The sequence below is a fragment of the Hyperolius riggenbachi genome, chromosome 10 (assembly GCF_040937935.1).
Source record: "Hyperolius riggenbachi isolate aHypRig1 chromosome 10, aHypRig1.pri, whole genome shotgun sequence".
NCBI lineage: Eukaryota > Metazoa > Chordata > Amphibia > Anura > Hyperoliidae > Hyperolius > Hyperolius riggenbachi.
Window position 1 is genome coordinate 65417618 of NC_090655.1, and position 16923 is coordinate 65434540.

Genomic DNA, 16923 nt, shown 5'->3' on the forward strand with positions numbered 1-16923 from the left:
TCAGAGTTTTCTTTATTTTTAAAAGCACTTAGTGAATGGCAGTTGCTCCGTCCAACTGCCAAAATAGAGTGCAGTGAGCAGAGAGGCTGGCCAGTATCTTTGTATAAATCTTTTTCAGGGAATGTCTTTATAAAGAATAAAGGCCATACTGAGAATCCCCTATGGAGAGATGGACTAGCCCAAAATCTGTTGGTAATGTCAGATTTCTACTCCATACTGTAAGATACAGCAACATAGGAGAAAAATAATGTATGGCTCATTTTACTCTGGAAGAAATGTACTTATTTGTATGCGTTTTAAACTTTAACATTTTCGCGACAGTTCCTGTTTAACCCATTCAGGTTCCGTCGTTTTCACGTGAGAAATGTTCACCTCCCATTCATTAGCCTATAACTTTATCACTACTTATCACAATGCACTGATCTATATCTTGTTTTCTCCGCCACCAATTAGGATTTCTTTGGGGGGTACATTTTGCTAAGAGCCACTTTACTGTACATGCATTTTAACAGGAAGAATAAGAAAAAACGGAAAAAAATCATTATTTCTCAGTTTTCAGCCATTATAGTTTTAAAATAATACATGCCTCCATAATTAAAACTCACGTATTGTATTTGCCCATATGTCCCGGCAGGGGCGTAGCAATAGGGGGTGCAGAGGTAGCGACCGCATCGGGGCCCTTGGGCCAGAGGGGCCCCCGAAGGGCCCTCCCTTAACTACAGAATTAGCTCTCTATTGGGCCTATGCTCATAATAATGACTTCTGTAGATACTTTGAATAGTGGTAATCATTAACAAACTGTTCCCCATCCCCTTCTTGCACCTCTGACACTGTAGTTGCCATTGGCAGATTTTGGTGCGCCGTATAAATTGTTATGTATAGAGTGCTTGGGGGGCCCCATTGTAAAACTTGCATCGGGGCCCACAGCTCCTTAGCTACGCCACTGTGTCCCGGTTATAACACTATTAAAATTATGTCCCTATCACAATGTATGGCGACAATATTTTATTTGGAAATAAAGGTGCATTTTTTCCGTTTTGCATCTATCACTATTTACAAGTTTAAAATAAAAAAAATAATATAGAAATATTTCATCTTTTATTGATATTTAAAAAGTTTAGACCCTTAGGTAAATATTTACATGTTTTTTTTTTTTTTTTTTTTATTGTAAGGGTTTTTGTTTTTTTATTGTAAACATTTTATTTGGGTAGTTTTGGGAGGGTGGGAGGTAAACAATAGATTGATAATGTAAATGTGTGTTAATTTTAATTTTTTTTTTTTTTACAGATGTAGTATTACTTTTTGGCCACAAGATGGCGGCCATGAGTTTGTTTACATGACGTCACTCTAAGCGTAACACACGCTTAGAGTGACTCATCGCAGAGGGAACGGCCAGAAAAGGCGCAGCTTCCGAGAGAAGCTGTCGCTTTTTCAGCGGGGGAGAGGAATCAATGATCGGGCACTGTAGACCGATACATTGATTCCCCGGCTACCGAATCCGCGGCCGGGAGTGCGCGTGCACGATCGGCCGCGGGGGCGCGCGGTAGCGCGCATGGTTCCTGGACGTAGAAACTACGTCCAGGAACCAAAATAGGTTAAGGACCAGAGACGGCTGGTACAAGAAACTGCGTAATGACGAATCACCGCACATACCCGCCGCAATTGCCGTCCACACCGCACACCTCAGCCACCCACTCTGCTGTCTCTATGACGGTAGAGTTCCTGTGAGCCGGTCAGGAGCTGCTTTCATTGGCTCCTGACCCTGCCCATCAAGGTAAACCAATAGGAGTTGCTAATGTTGATAGGGTAAGGAGCCAATGAAATCGGCTCCTGACCCACTCACAGGGCTTTGTTAGAGACGGCAGAGTGAGTGAGCTGCGGTGGGAAGACAGCGGCGAGATCCCGACAAAAGCAGCGAGAATGCGCCCGCATCTACGCCCTGGCAGCCAGAACAGGGGGTAGATTTCAATTAGCGCAGTCCTTAACTAGTTAAAATGACTGAATAATGTGATTCAAAGTGGCAGATGGTAGGGGTGGCATCTGCCCTTGACTGAGACGATCTTTGAGGCAGGGAACACATTTGTCTTTCAGTTTTCTGCGTACTTTTTCTGCACACTAAGTGTGTTTCTATTCAGTAAAAAAGCACGCGTTTTTTTCACAGCAGCTAATGTAATGGATACGGAAAACTGACAAAATGTGCAGAATCATGATGAAAAACATCAGTTTTTTTCTGCATGCGAAAAACACATTGTGTGAACTAGACCATTGATTCACATGAGTTCTCAGTTTTTCAGTGCAGAAAACCCGTACGAAAACAGTGTGAAAAAAGTGTGTTCCCTGCCTGACAGTCTCTCACTCTGCTATGCTGCTTCTGCCCGACTCATAAAGCCTGCTGTGAGTCTAAAGGTGCATACACACATCAGACTATAGTCTTTGGAAAATAAAAGATCACAGACCAATCTTACCACCCTTCATGTAGTATGAGAGCCATACCTACACAGTCTATTCTATGGAGCTGAACTCCCCATTAGAAATTTTTTTTTGCAAGATGCTGCACACACAGATGCTGTACAGACACAAAAGATCAGTATCTGCAAAAGATCTGCTCCTGCCAAAAATCCATTCCTGCAAATTGCAATGATAGTCTGAGATCTGCAGATCATCATACACACATGATTTAACTGACATTCATCTGCAGATAAGATCCACCAGGAAGGATTTTCAGATCTGCAGATGATTGCTTGATCTGCAGATGAATGTCAGTTAAATCATGTGTGTATGATGATCTGCAGATCTCATAGACTATCATTGCAATTTGCAGGAATGGATTTTTGGCAGGAACAGATCTTTTGCAGATACTGATCTTTTGTGTCTGTACAGCATCTGTGTGTGCAGCATCTTGCAAAGATTTTTTTCTGATGGGGAGTTCAGCTCCATAGAAAAGACTGTGTAGAGTATGGCTCTCATACTACATGAAGGGTGGTAAGATTGGTCTGATCTTTCATTTTCCAAAGACTATAGTCTGATGTGTGTATGCACCTTAAGTGTGATGTTATTTGTTGTTGTTGCTGGACCCGCCCCTACTATTCACTGCACTCTGCTAGTTTTTACAGGGGGATGCATATTTTGGGGGGTGGTCGCATCCTCACGAGTTTGCTTCAGGCAGCAAGGATAAAACCGGCCCTGGGTATACAGTTCCTTTTACCAATCCAGCACCCATGTGTATAAAGATGGTCTCCCTTTCTGCTGTCACCATTTTTATATACCTGGGTGCTGGCTTGGCATAAGGAACCATATACCTCTGATTTGTGGGATTTATGCCAAATTGCCCTGTGTATGGTCACTGTATATGTTGTTATGTGGATTCTGGATTAAACATAAATCGATTTCTAGTGGAAAAACTGAAGTATGTCTGCCTTATATGCAAAAGACACTGCAGAATGTATTTGTATACACATAAAACCAATCAAGCTAAAAATGGTAGAGCATAAAAATGGCACAGAATTATTATAGCTGAGTCTGCCTTCTGATGTCTTTTCAAACCCAAGCCTGCCCCCTTCTGGCTCTGCTATAATGACTCAGCTATAATGTTTCCTGAGCAGAGCCAGAAGGGGGCAGGCTTGGGCTTGAAAATACATCAGAGAAGGCAGACTCAGCTATAATAATTCCTGAGCAAAGCCAGACTGAATGCTCAGTCAGGGATTTAGTCAGGGCTGATAAGAAGCAAGCTGAGCAGTGAAGAATGAAACAGAGCAGGGTAGGTGTTTTCTCTAATATTCCCACTGATATATATGGTAAATACATGAGGGTGCTTCGTCTCTAGTTCACTTTAAGGGTACCTGAAGTGGAACAAAAAAAATAAATAAAATTGCTTCAGTCAGTAGTCCCCCCTTCCTCCTTGACATTTCTATCTGAGTGCTTGGCAGAGGCTTATCTATAGGGGTGCAGGTGTGGCATGTGCCATGGGAATCTCGTACTCGGGGCACTGCACGGTAGTGTCCATATAGATCTTGTTTTTATCTGGGGGACATTATGCTGCCTGGTTATTTTTTTTTTTAGGGAGGAGCTGCCTAATTGTTGTTTGGGGGATATGTACAGGCTGGCCTATTGCCATACTTCCGTTGGACACAATCAATTCAACTGAGACCACACTTTACATTTTTGGGATGGTGAACCCCCCCCCTCTTCTCTTCCCAGGGCAAATTTTAGTGTAGCCATAGGCACCCTTTACCCTAGTTACGCCTCTGGCGCTTGGTCCCCTGCATCGCATGCCTGCGCAGTAGCACACAGAGGTGATCGTGCATGGCCTTTTCCTCCATGCAGGATGGGCTTTGTGCTATTGCACAGGGCGTACTTGGCCTGCTCAGTGTGTGCGTGGTCATACACGGATAGGAGCACGGCCACATAGGAGAAGGTGGTCCCAGGGAGCATTGGTGGAGGAGGATCAGAAAAGCCTTTGGATTATCCAGTAGTTCCCCTCTGTTATTATTATTATTATTTATTTATATAGCGACAACATATTCCGCAGCGCTTTACAAAGCACAATAAAACGACAAGGGGAACATAGATACACTAACAAAATGTACAACAGAGTTCCAAGCAGCACAAATATTGTTACAAGAACAGTAAACATTAGGAGGATGATCCTGCCCTTGCGAGCTTACAATCTAATGAATTTCCTCTGTTGAGGAAAATATCTAACTTTTTTTTTTTTGTCACAGGTTAGCTTTAACTGAAGGAATTCCCTTTTCATGTTAATAGTGTAGTTTCACGCCGCTGGAGAAACTGTGATTCATAGTGATTGTCACTTTCACCTTGCAGCACTAAAAGTTCCAAGTGGAATCTTTACCAAAAGACTACCAGCACAGAGTTTGAATGTTCTGTGTTTGCATGGGTGTCCACCAGGTACTTTGGTACCACCCACATTTAAAAAAAAAACCATTTACAAGCCAATTGGCTACCCACAAAACGTGGCCGTAAACCATGGTAGATATTAACTGTAAGGTTTCATATACACATCCAACATTTGCCTGGCCAATTTTACCCCTTCCACGTACTATGAGGGCCAACAGATTTTGAAAACTATGAGCATATTGTGTAGGTAAGCTCTCATACCACATGGAAGAGGCAGGCCCAGTACACCCATGATGCCAACAAGACTACTTCCTCAGGCGGCAGAAGTCTGGGGGCAGCACCAGGCAGAAAGAGGAAGTGAAGAGAGTGCCTGGCCAATTTATACTGGGGGCAACTGTACCTGGCTACCAACACTCGGGGCACCTATACTGAGGGTGTTTTTCGGGAAGAGGTAAAATTAGCCAAAGTTAGATGTATGTATGCACCTCTTAGTGGCACAGCTATGTGTTTTGTAAATCACCACAGAAAGGAGTCTGCACTGCATAAATGCTTGTTAGTTATAACAACCTCAATCACCTGCATCTTTGTGAGGCCGAATGGGAGGATCTGTGCTACCAGAATGTGATGTGGCCTCTAGAAAGTCAACATAGGATTAAAAGATCTGCTGCCAACTCTGAAATCAGTAGTAACTAGCTGTTTTTGCAATCTAGTGGCCACATTGTATGGCAGTTGTCTTTAAAAAGAAAGTAGATATTAAGTGGGTTGTCTAATATGGATTTTTTTGTTTCACAAGAGAAAACCCACCCCAAAAAACAAAAGACTTACCATAAATTGTGATCTTGCCCCGAATTTGTGGCGCGATATCAGCAACAGAGCTGCAGCCTTGGGAGTAGGTCCATCCTGTAGGTTTGAAGGCCAGAACACGGTCATACTTTCCAGGGAATTTGTTGAGGTGAGCACCAAGACCCTGCAGGAAAAAAAAAAACAAAAAAAACGCACAGCTTTGTAGGGTACATTGTGGTCCTCAGTACGGATTATCAGGTTTCAGCTGCTTCCTGATACACTGAACCAAGTTACATAAAGACACTGACTGACAATTTAGCTCTTATTAAATATATCATTTAATTAATGTTTATACAATACTGGTAGAGTTTACAGAAAAAAAATTTTTTGATTTAGCGATGGAAGCCTCTACTTCTCTCAGCACAGATTTCTGTCTAATAAAACACAGTGGATGGGGTGTCGGGACACTGGAAATGAGAGACAAAACTCGGAAGCCCCAATGGTGTAGTATGTCAGTAACACTGAAAATAATATGATAAAAAGCACTACTCACAAAGGAGAACCGACCACAAGAAGCAGGTGGAGATAATAAACACAGGGTGTCCCAGACTGGGACTGGTGGCAGTTGCCTCTTTAAGGGCTGGAACCCACAAGAGCGTTTTGAGCATTTTGGCAGCGCTGCGATACGCTAGCGTTTTGCCAACACGCTCAGCTGATGTTAATGGATGGGGCAACTTCCACAGGAGCGTTTGCGTTTCCCAGAAACGCAAACGCAGGACCTGCAGCCTTTTGGGAGCGTTAGCGCTTCAATGTAAAGTATTGAAACGCTAGCAGAAACGCTCAGCAAAACCTAAACTGAGCGGTTTTGCTAGCGTTTTGCGGTTCAGCACACTGTAACAAAATTAAAAATAATTCACAGGACCAATCAGGATAAAAACGCGAAATGCAAAACGCTACACAACCGCTGAGGAAAAAAATACACCGTTGCAAAACGCGACCGAAAACTCGCATGAATCCGCTTGCAAACTGCTCATGCAAAACGCTAGCGGTTGCGTTTTGCGTTTGCGGATTTCAGTGGGTTCCAGGCCTAAAAGACCACTTCAATCGTAGGCCGTTTTTGAACCCCGCCCACAGCAGATGTGGGGCTTGACTACGCACAGAGGTTAAAGAAGCTGCCAGGGGTTTATAAAACAGAGTTAAAAACAACAGTAAAAACGATAAATGAGGTGGCTTACCTCAATAAGGACATTCTCATATACGCTCCATGCATACAGGCTCTACATACTCTGGCAATTATTGACCCGAGGAAGCAGGCTTAGACCCGTGAAGTGCGTTTCCAGTGCAAAAATCAAATTCTCTCTTTTTCCTATGAGAATGTCCTCATTGAGGTAAGCCACCTCATTTATCGATTTTACTGTTTTTAACTCGGTTTTATAAACCCCTAGGCGCTTCTTTACCCTCATTGTGTAATGTTTAATCAGTTTGGTTCCATTTCAGATGCAGGGGCGTAGCAATAGCCATAGCAACTGCTATGGGGCCCTGGAGCAAAGGGGGCCCAAGCGGTAATGTGTTCACTATTTACTTTCCTGTTTTGTTCCATGCTCTAACTTTATCTCAGTGCCCATAGACTGTTTGCAGTGTACATTGCATATGAATGTACACTGGCTAGTTAACATATCTTATAGGATAGGGGCATGTGGCATTACTCTTAAGTGCCTAGGTCAGAGGACCCCATTAACATTCTTCTATGGGGACCCATAACCTCTAGCTAAGCCTCTGTGCAGACGTAAACAAACTCACCTTGAAACTAAGCTGCATCATGGGTAGGACATGCAGTGTGGTGCTGTGCCAGTCTGTGGTGATGAGAGCACGGATCTCATCAGACTCCAAACACTGCATGGTCTTATACTTGTCTGGAGACATGCACACCTTACAGCCCAGCACTTGAGCAATAGCTGCAGAGGGAAGCAGAAAAACAAAACAAGATAATTACCCAATTGGGCTGCTCATTAAGACAACAGTACACTGACAGTATTTTTTTTTATAATCCAGTGGCCATCTGACAGCTAATCTGACATTAGGCTGTTTACATTGCATCCTTATCCACTGCACTATCACTCTGGTTTTAAATAACTAGGTCGTAGATAGCCCTGGTAGGTTTTTCTGCATCAAACTGTCTACCAATGTAAGTGACGTAACCATGCCCCTTCCATACCATTTGACCCTATTCCAGCTTCTGCACTGGATCAAAGGCTGGTTCATTGTCAGGTAGGCAGCGGTGGGTGTGGTAATGTCTGCACAGCTGAAAACATATCGGCCTTTGCTCCAATGTACTTTGGTCACATAGGTTAGTGATTGTGTGGCTACAGGTGCTCTGTGTTGGTATAAATAAACAAATTAATAAAATGAATAAATAGATAATAGTCCAGATACAGAAGAACCAATCCAGATACAGAAGGACCAGTCAGGGCTTTCTAAAGCCTTGCTATTCCAAACTCGAGGCTAACAAGGCTCTACAGAATGCAACGTTAAATTTGATTAAGGCCAGCTATGGTAAAAATTAGAGACATAACTTTTCTACCTTAAAGGATACCCAAGGTGACATGATGAGATACACATGTGTATGTACAGTGCCTAGTACACAAATAGCTAGGCTGTGTTCCTTTTTTTTCTTTCTCTGCCAGAAAGAGTTAAATATCAGGTATGTAAATGGCAGTTCCTGTCTGGGTTAGACAACAGTGTGACCCTCACTGATAAGAAATTTCAACTATAAAACACTTTCCTAGCACAAAATGGCTTCTGAGAGCAGGAGAGATAAAAAGGAGCAATAGCTCATAGATTTTAGCTCTGGCATACTTCAAAGAATGTGTCATTGAGCAAAAACAATAAAACAGTAAAGTAGATTTAAATATAAAATAAAACTGTGGAATATCTTTAAAAGTTTTTTTTAGAAGAGAGAGAGAGAGAGAGAGAGAGAGAGAGAGAGAGAGAGAGAGAGAGAGAGAGAGAGAGAGAGAGAGAGAGAGAGAGAGAGAGAGAGAGAGAGGAAGAGAGAGAGAGAGAGAGAGAGAGAGAGAGAGAGAGAGAGAGAGAGAGAGAGAGAGAGAGAGAGAGAGAGAGACGCAATTGTTTATTTTATTAGTTTAGCCTCGGGTGTCTCCGTAGCCCAGCAGGGATCAGTACAAGATCCTTGGGTGACAAAGCACAGCCAATGCTGTACAGACGCGTCATCAGCCCCCGGCTAGTGATGAAACTGTTGCTATGTGGGGGTAGAGCAGCACTGGGCAAACTACAGCCCGTGTGCGCTGCTCTCTGGCCCTCCGACAGGCGGCCGGATTCCCCTCCTTTCCCCCTCCCTCCCTGAAAAGTTGCGAGTGAGCAGTGGGGGGTGGGGGAACTTTGAAATGGAATTTCAGGCATGCGGCCCGGGCCGCATAAAGTTTGCCCATGCCTGGGGTAGAGGGAGAACGAGCGGCGTGCGACAGAGTGGGTGTGGCAATGGGGAAAACTATGTGATTGTGCAGTGCTTGGGCGTCAGAGATCATCTAAAAGTCTGGGACGGTGGATCTTTAAGAAAAGTCATGTGGCCACTGCACACTAATCTGACTTCCGAATCTCTTCATCATCCACTACGGCAGGGTTCAGACCAGCAGCAGGTGTACATAGCTTATTGAGTCTAGTCTTATCGTGAGACAAGGGGGGGGGGGGACCCACACCACACAGAGTGGATGGTATTACCCAGGAAGACTTTCTCCTTTCCAATAGAATACGTTCCACAAACGACCAGTGTGCGCGGATACAGAGTCATAGCCTCAAATGCGGTATTTGCAGCAAACTGAACAGCCTCCTGCTGAGATGGGAAGGTGTATTCTGGACTGCAATACCTACAAAAAAAAAACAGGTATAATATTACAGAGTGACAGGACTCCTTATATAAAACACTCAGCTTCTAAAGTGTGAGCAACGCCAAAGCACATTCTCCTACCTGCATTTCTGCAATACATAAAAATAGGAAAAAGGGCAGACACAGATCAAATGAGGTCTATAAAAGGTGGCAATAGATCAGGTGACTTGGCGGCCGATCGACCATCCGATTCGATTAATATAATCAAATTGGATGAAAACCAGTGCCACCAAGTGCATGCCCGACCAACAATGCAGCCAATTTCAGGCTGAAAATTGGTTGCATTGTCGATCGCACATACTGCAAGATATAGGGCCAACTTGCTTGATGTGGTGAGTGGTGGAAACGGCGTGCAATTTTGCGACAATCGACCATACACGCACGCCCCACGTGATTTCCTAGTAAGGGTATGACATCACACACACGGGGTGCGTGCATGCAAAGGAGAAATCCCGGAAGCCAGCAGGGGGACAAGTGGAGGCAGAGGGGAGGTAAAGTATACCTTGCACCGGGGGGAAATTTATCATTAGGAGACAGCGTCGGGGCGGCGAGGTGGACGGATGCTGCATCACAAGACCGATTCTGGATCGATTTAATGCCGAATTTGATCGTGAATCAGCCTGCGGTGTATGGGCAGCTGACAGATCTAATTGAATCTGATAGAGAGCTTTGTCTGCCCATACATCACTAGATGAGGCGGCGATGCTCCTTTTTAATCGAGCTGCTGATGCGGCTCAATTGATAAGATCCGACGGGTCCGATTTTGCAGCCGCCGATTCCCTGCTCGCTCCCCACGAGGGGACAATGGCAGGGAATCTAACGGAAGATAAGCGGCGCGGGGACGAGGGCAGATCGAATCCGCACGCGCGGGCTAATCGAGCCGCCGGATCGCCTCCACATCTCCCCGTGTAGACGGGGCTTTAGACTGGAAAACCGCTAAGGATCAGATCTGGATAGCACCACATTCCTTCTTAGCCCCACACAGAAGGTGCCAGGACTTTTCTTCCCCCATAGTGATAATGTACATTTTGTTAAACCAGATGATCGGTTTAGCATTGTTGAAAAAAACAACCCTCCCCCCAAAAAAACAAAAAACAGACCTTTGAAAACACAAAATTGGGAATAGGGAATGTTACACAAAGTAAAACAAATTGAGGATAATCAGACAACATTCAACTAAACAAGTTGTCATCCTGGTAGTGGATGCAGCAGGTGTGTAGGCTACACTATGTACCATACAATGCGCTACATGATAGTTAACAGCACTGCGAGGACATCAGACATTGCAAAGGAAAGCAAAGTCCAAGTACAGTATGAGGTGTTAACACATGGCTGTATTTTAATTTAGTTAAAATTAGCAGGGAAAGCATAACAGCAAACACCAGTGTAGCTGGCCGAATTCGTTGAAAAGTGACAAGACATTAACCATTTCAGCCCACGGGGAATTTTCACCTTATGCATCAGAGCAATTTTCACCTCCCATTCATTCGCTAATAACTTTATCACTACTTATCACAATTTATTGATCTATATCTTGTTTATTCCGCCACTAATTAGGCTTTCTTTGGGTGGTACATTTAGCTAAGAGCCACTTTACTGTAAATGCATTTTAACTGGACTAATAAGAAAATTTTTTTAAAAATTCATTATTTCTCAGTTTTCGGCCATTATAGCTTTAAAATAATCCACGCTACCATAATTAAAACCTATGTATTTTATTTGCCCGTATGTCTCGGTTATTATACCATTTAAATTTTGCCCCTATCACAATGTATGGCACCAATATTTTATTTGGAAATAAAGGTGCATTGTTTCCGTTTTGCGTCCATCACTATTTACAAGCTTATAATTTAAAAAATGTTTGTAGTATACCCCTTCAAATGCATATTTAAAAAGTTCAGACCCTTAGGTAACTAGGTCTTTTTTTTTTTATTGTAATTTTTTTTTTACCATTAAGAATTTTATTTGGGTAATATTTTGGTGTGGGACATAAACAGTTAGGCCTAGTGCACACCAGAGCGGTTCCGCTGCGGTTTGCGATCTGCTTGCGGGTGCGGATCCGCTAGGGTAATGTATTTCAATGGGCTGGTGCACACCAGAGCGGGAGGCGTTTTGCAGAAACGCATACTCCCGGACTGCTGCAGATTTTGGATTGCGGATGCGTTTCTGCCTCAATGTTAAGTATAGGAAAAACGCAAACCGCTCTGAAAAACGGCACTTCAGAGCGGTTTGCCAGGCGTTTTTTGTTACAGTAGCTGTTCAGTAACCGCTTTACTGTAACAATACATGAAATCTACTATACCAAAACCGCTACACAAAACCGCAAAATGCTAGCTGAAACGCTACAGAAAAAGAAGAAAAAGCGTTTCAAAATCTGCTAGCATTTTGCGGATCTGCTAGCGTTTTTTGGTGTGCACCAGGCCCTAATGTTTAATGTTGTTAAATGTGTAGATTATAATGTAAAAAATGTGTAGCTGTAGTTTTACTATTTGGCCACAAGATGGCCACCTTCCTTTTTGTTTCCCTCCTTGTACTTCTCGCTAAGCGGAAGTACAAGGGGGATGTGGAAATCTTTCCGGCCAGAAGAACTGAAGCCTCACAGGTGAGCGCTTCTGTTTTTCTGCGGGGGACAGGGATCGGTGATCGGGAACCATGTTCCCTTTCACTGATACCAGGGCTACCGGGGGACATCACGGGGACATGGGAGCGCGCGCGCAGGAGCGCATGTAAGCAGCCGCCCGGACGTGAGCTTCACGTCTGGGCGGCTGAGTTAAAGGACACCTAAACTGAAAGGGATAAGTCTTCCATATTTATTTACTTTTAAACAATACCAGTTGCTTGACTGTCTTCCTGATCCTCTGCTTCTAATACTTTTATCCATAAACCCTGAACAAGCATGCAGATCAAATGTTTCTGACTTAAGTGATCCTGGAGGGAGAGGTATATGGAGGCTGACATATTTGCTTCCTTTTAAACAATACCAGTTGCCTGGCAGCCCTGCTGATATGTTTGGCTGCAGTAGTGTCACCAGAAATGAGCATGCAGCTAATCTTGTCACTTCTGACAATGCCAGAAACACCTGATCTTCTACATGCTTGTTCAGGGTCTATGGCTAAAAGTATTAGAGGCATCAGTTAGAGGATCAGCACAGCAGGACTGCCAGGCAACTGGTATTGTTTAAAAGGAAAAAAATATGGCAGTTTCCGTATCCCTCTCAGTTGTCCTTTACTTCTACATTTAAATATCCTAACCTAACCTCACTCTCCTATCCTAACCTAATTCTCACATGAGCCCAGCCTCTTGATGCCTAACCCTAACCAATCCACCCACCGATGCATAACTCTTAGGACACCCTCCCCATGACGCCTAACCCTAAGGACCCCCTGCTGAGGCCTTAAGCTGGCCATAAACATAGATTTCTACCCAATGTTCCAAAATTATGGATGAAAACCTGCTGCAGGATTAAACTTACGTGGTATCCAGATAAAGGGTGTTAATCCTCCGTCCAATCAGAGCAGGATATCGTTCCATGGAGGTATCTGCACGGAAGTCTCCGGTGTGCAGTATTGTTGTGCCGTTTGGTAACAGGAAAAGCAGCAGCACAGCTCCAGGACAGCTGGATGTGGATGAGGGAAATATTTCACACGGGAACACATTTATGAAAAGGTCATTGAAATGTACAAAGTAATGAAATAAGATAGCACTACTACTAACAAACAATTACCAGTATTCACTCTGCACTCAAAACAAGGTGTAACTTTACCAAACAGGTTGTAAAAATGCAGGCCATTAGCTTCCAAAATAGACTGCATTGATTTTCATACTTGACCAATTCACTAGAGGTTTCCTCGTTAGAAATGGTCCCTACTCTACCTACACTAGTCAGCAAGCAAGCGAACACTTAGGCTAGGTTCACATTATAAATCGCAAGTGCTGAGCAATTTGAGAGTTCTGTCAGCGTTTTTCCCTGCGCTTTGAAAAGTGCTTTTCTAAGCGCTTTGTATTTATTCATTTCTGACGTCAGGAAGTGAAAAAACAATGTATTTATTCATAGAAGCGTTTGGGAAATCGCTAAACAAGCCGCGATTTCCCTATACCTTCCATTGAACCAAAGTGCACAGAAAATGGTACAGGCAGTGCTTTTGAAAGCGGATTACAATCGAACCGCTCATATGTGAACACTCTCATAGGGAATCATTGCACAAGCGCTTTTAGGGCGATTTCTAAAATTGTCAGTACCTCCCCCCCCCAAAAAAAATATACGTAAACGCTCATAGTGTGGATAAGCCCTCAATGCTCCAGAACCTGAAATTCAAGGCGAGGCAACTCTGGTTCTTAACCTATAAACAAAGGGAACACCTGCATGCACATAAGTCAGTCTTTTCTTCAGGGAGTAACAAATGTACCACTTGTGGTGCAATTCTTCTGCAGTGGCACCAAAACAGTCACACCACATACAGTACAATGACTGTATGCATCACTTAAGTGGTATATGAATACGGTGTACCATGCATTACTGTGTTGGGACGCACTGCTCCTTGATAAATGTGATAGCCCCATAGGGCCATCAATGCTTTTGTGAAGTTATGGAGCATTTTACGTGATTTATTGCAGGAAGTGTGAAAGTGCCCTGACACCATGCATAAGGGCAGAGGGTTTGTTTTGCGCAGGGCTGTGGAGTCGGAATAATCTTGGGTACCTGGAGTCGATGGTTTCAATAAACTGAGGAATCGGATGATTTTTAAACCACATCCGTAGCCTTTGTAAAAATAAGACTAAAGGTGGCCACACACACCATATAATTTTTTAAATATCTGTTCAATTTAAGAATTGCAATACATTTTTCTGACTGATTGTAACGTTTCAAAAATATGACCAATGTACCACACACATGTTAATTTTTTTCCCAATTATGATAAAAATGATTGGAAACTGAGAAAATTGCTTGGGTGTGTATAATTGACAAACACACACCATACAATCTTTAGAGAAATTGAAGAAAAATATCTGGCATTCCGGATAGATAAAAATCGAAAAAAAAAAACAAAAAAAAAAAAAACGGGAAATCCGATCGGATTTTTCTGCTGAATGAAAAAAAAAAAAAAAAAAAAAAGCTTTTGATTTTTTGGGGAGATCCGATCGTTTTTATCGAATTGCCGTAAAATCAGAACATTTTATTGTATCGTGTGTGGCCACCTTAAGGAGTTGGAGTAATTTTAGGTACCTGGAGTCGGAGGTTTCATAAACGGAGGAGTTGGAGTCGGATGATATTTGTACCAACTCCACAGCCCTGGTTTTGCGTGCAGAGGGTTAATGATTGTTTGCATTAGAGTTGACCACTTGCCTCAGCACCTGTTTGGCACCTCATTTATATCCCAGCAGACGGAGCATGGCTACCCATGCTTGTGTAGGTGTCTTAGCAGCCTTTAGGCTGGAGCTCTTTGACCCTTATGCCAGAACAGCCTATATATTTAATGGTGTGAGTAATACAATTTGGCACTCCCTAGAGAAAGAGACTGACCTGTCCATGCATGTGTTCCCTTATGTTCAGTGGTTAGTGGACCACTATCGCGAAAAAGTAGGCAGTTAAAAAAAAATCTGACAGAACCGACAAGGTTGGGCCAACCCATCTCCTCATGGGGGATTCTTTGGGTTTTCTTTGTTTTCAACAGTATTTCCTGAACAGCAGTTTAACTGCCAAAATTCTAAGATACCAGCCACCCTCCCTACTCCCTTGCACACTATTTTGTCAGTTAGACTTTGCAACTGCTGTTCAGGAAATGCTGCTGAAAACAAAGTCTAACTGACAAAATAGTGTTCAAGTGATTAGGGATGCTGATTGGTATCTTAGAATTTTGGCAGTTAAACTGCTGTTTAGGAAATGCTGTTGAAAAAGAAAACCCTGAGAATCTCCCATGAGGAGATGGACCGGCTCAAAACCTGTCGGTTCTGTCAGATTTTAACTGCCTATTTTTGCGATAGTGGTCCTTTAAGATCAAAAACTGCCTAAGCTTAAAGAAAACCTGAAATGAAAATTAAAAGTCAAAATAACCATACACAGGTCATACTTACCTGCTGTGTAGTCTATTCATCAATCTCTTTCTCCTCTCCTGCGTCCTGTTTGTCCACTGTGATCAATGGAATTCTCCGTCCTCCATTTTGAAAATAGCCATTACACCATAACAGCTTTCTGGTCAGCACACAGTTAAACTGTGAGGCCTGGAACCCACTGAAATCCGCAAACGCAAAACGCAACCGCTAGCGTTTTGCCTGAGCGGTTTGCAAGCGGATTCATGCGAGTTTTCGGTCGCGTTTTGCAACAGTGTATTTTTTTCCTCAGCGGTTGTGTAGCGTTTTACGTTTCTCGTTTTTATCCTGATTGGTCCTGTGAATTATTTTTAATTTTGTTACAGTGTGCTGAACCGCAAAACGCTAGCAAAACCGCTCAGTTTAGGTTTTGCTGAGCGTTTCCGCTAGCGGTCCAATACTTTACATTGAAGCGCTAACGCTCCCAAAATGCTGCAGGTCCTGCGTTTGCGTTTCTGGCAAACGCTCCTGTGGAAGTTGCCCCATCCATTAACATCAGCTGAGCGTTTTGGCAAAACGCTAGCATATCGCAGCGCTGCCAAAATGCTCAAAAAACCGCTCTTGTGGGTTCCAGCCCTAATATCACCCACTTGAGCCATAGGGAAACATAGACACATCAGTTCTCCTCTCAGCTGTAACTGACAGCAACTGATATATAACTGACAGCAACTGATATATTTCAGTTTTGACAAAATGTTGTCAGAACTGGAAGGGATCACAGTAAGAAGAAAATGGTGAGCTTCTGAGAGGAACTGATGGCTATGTAATGTCTATTTGAAGTTACCTCATGTGTTTATTTTAAATAATTTTACTCAGTACAGGTTCTCTTTAAAGTGAACCTGAGGTGGCCACCCAAAAAAGTCTAGGAGGGAAGCCTCTGAACTATTCCCATCTCTTCCTCGACTAGACTGTTGTCATGCATGGACCATTTCCAACTAAAGCTCATTGGATGTGTTCTTGAGGCAGCACTCCCTGCTGTGTACAAGCATGGCTGTACTGTACCTGCGCGAGTACAGGGATGCCTGCGCAGTAAACCAAAAACGCTCATCCATGAGCTGCACGTGCTACCGTGTGGCCAGGGACGGATTTACCATAAGGCACTGTAGACACGTGCCTACAGGCGCCTAATGATGGAAAGGCAGCTCGCTCTCCTCTCCAGTGCCTCCCTCCTGCCTTAGCTAGGTAGAGTCCCGAGCGGAATGTAAGAGGTTACTCATGCAGGTCTCGGAATTCCACTGATCTCCCTTCAGTCGGAGGCACCTCTAGCTACCTAATACTTGTGGGCACCTCTAGCT

The 16923-nt window shown here is 43.4% G+C and overlaps 1 protein-coding gene across 2 annotated transcripts in view; it reads right to left on the reverse strand.

Annotated features, from left to right (window-relative positions):
- DCLRE1A (DNA cross-link repair 1A) overlaps positions 1 to 16923 on the reverse strand; it is a 43080-nt gene that overhangs the window by 2193 nt on the left and 23964 nt on the right. For both annotated transcript variants that reach the window (XM_068258801.1, XM_068258800.1), the window contains exons 6-9: positions 13014 to 13157; positions 9376 to 9521; positions 7438 to 7592; positions 5680 to 5821 (exon numbers count right to left, since the gene is read on the reverse strand). In XM_068258801.1, coding sequence (XP_068114902.1) covers positions 5680 to 5821; positions 7438 to 7592; positions 9376 to 9521; positions 13014 to 13157 — 587 coding nt within the window. The remainder of the gene's footprint in view (positions 1 to 5679; positions 5822 to 7437; positions 7593 to 9375; positions 9522 to 13013; positions 13158 to 16923) is intronic.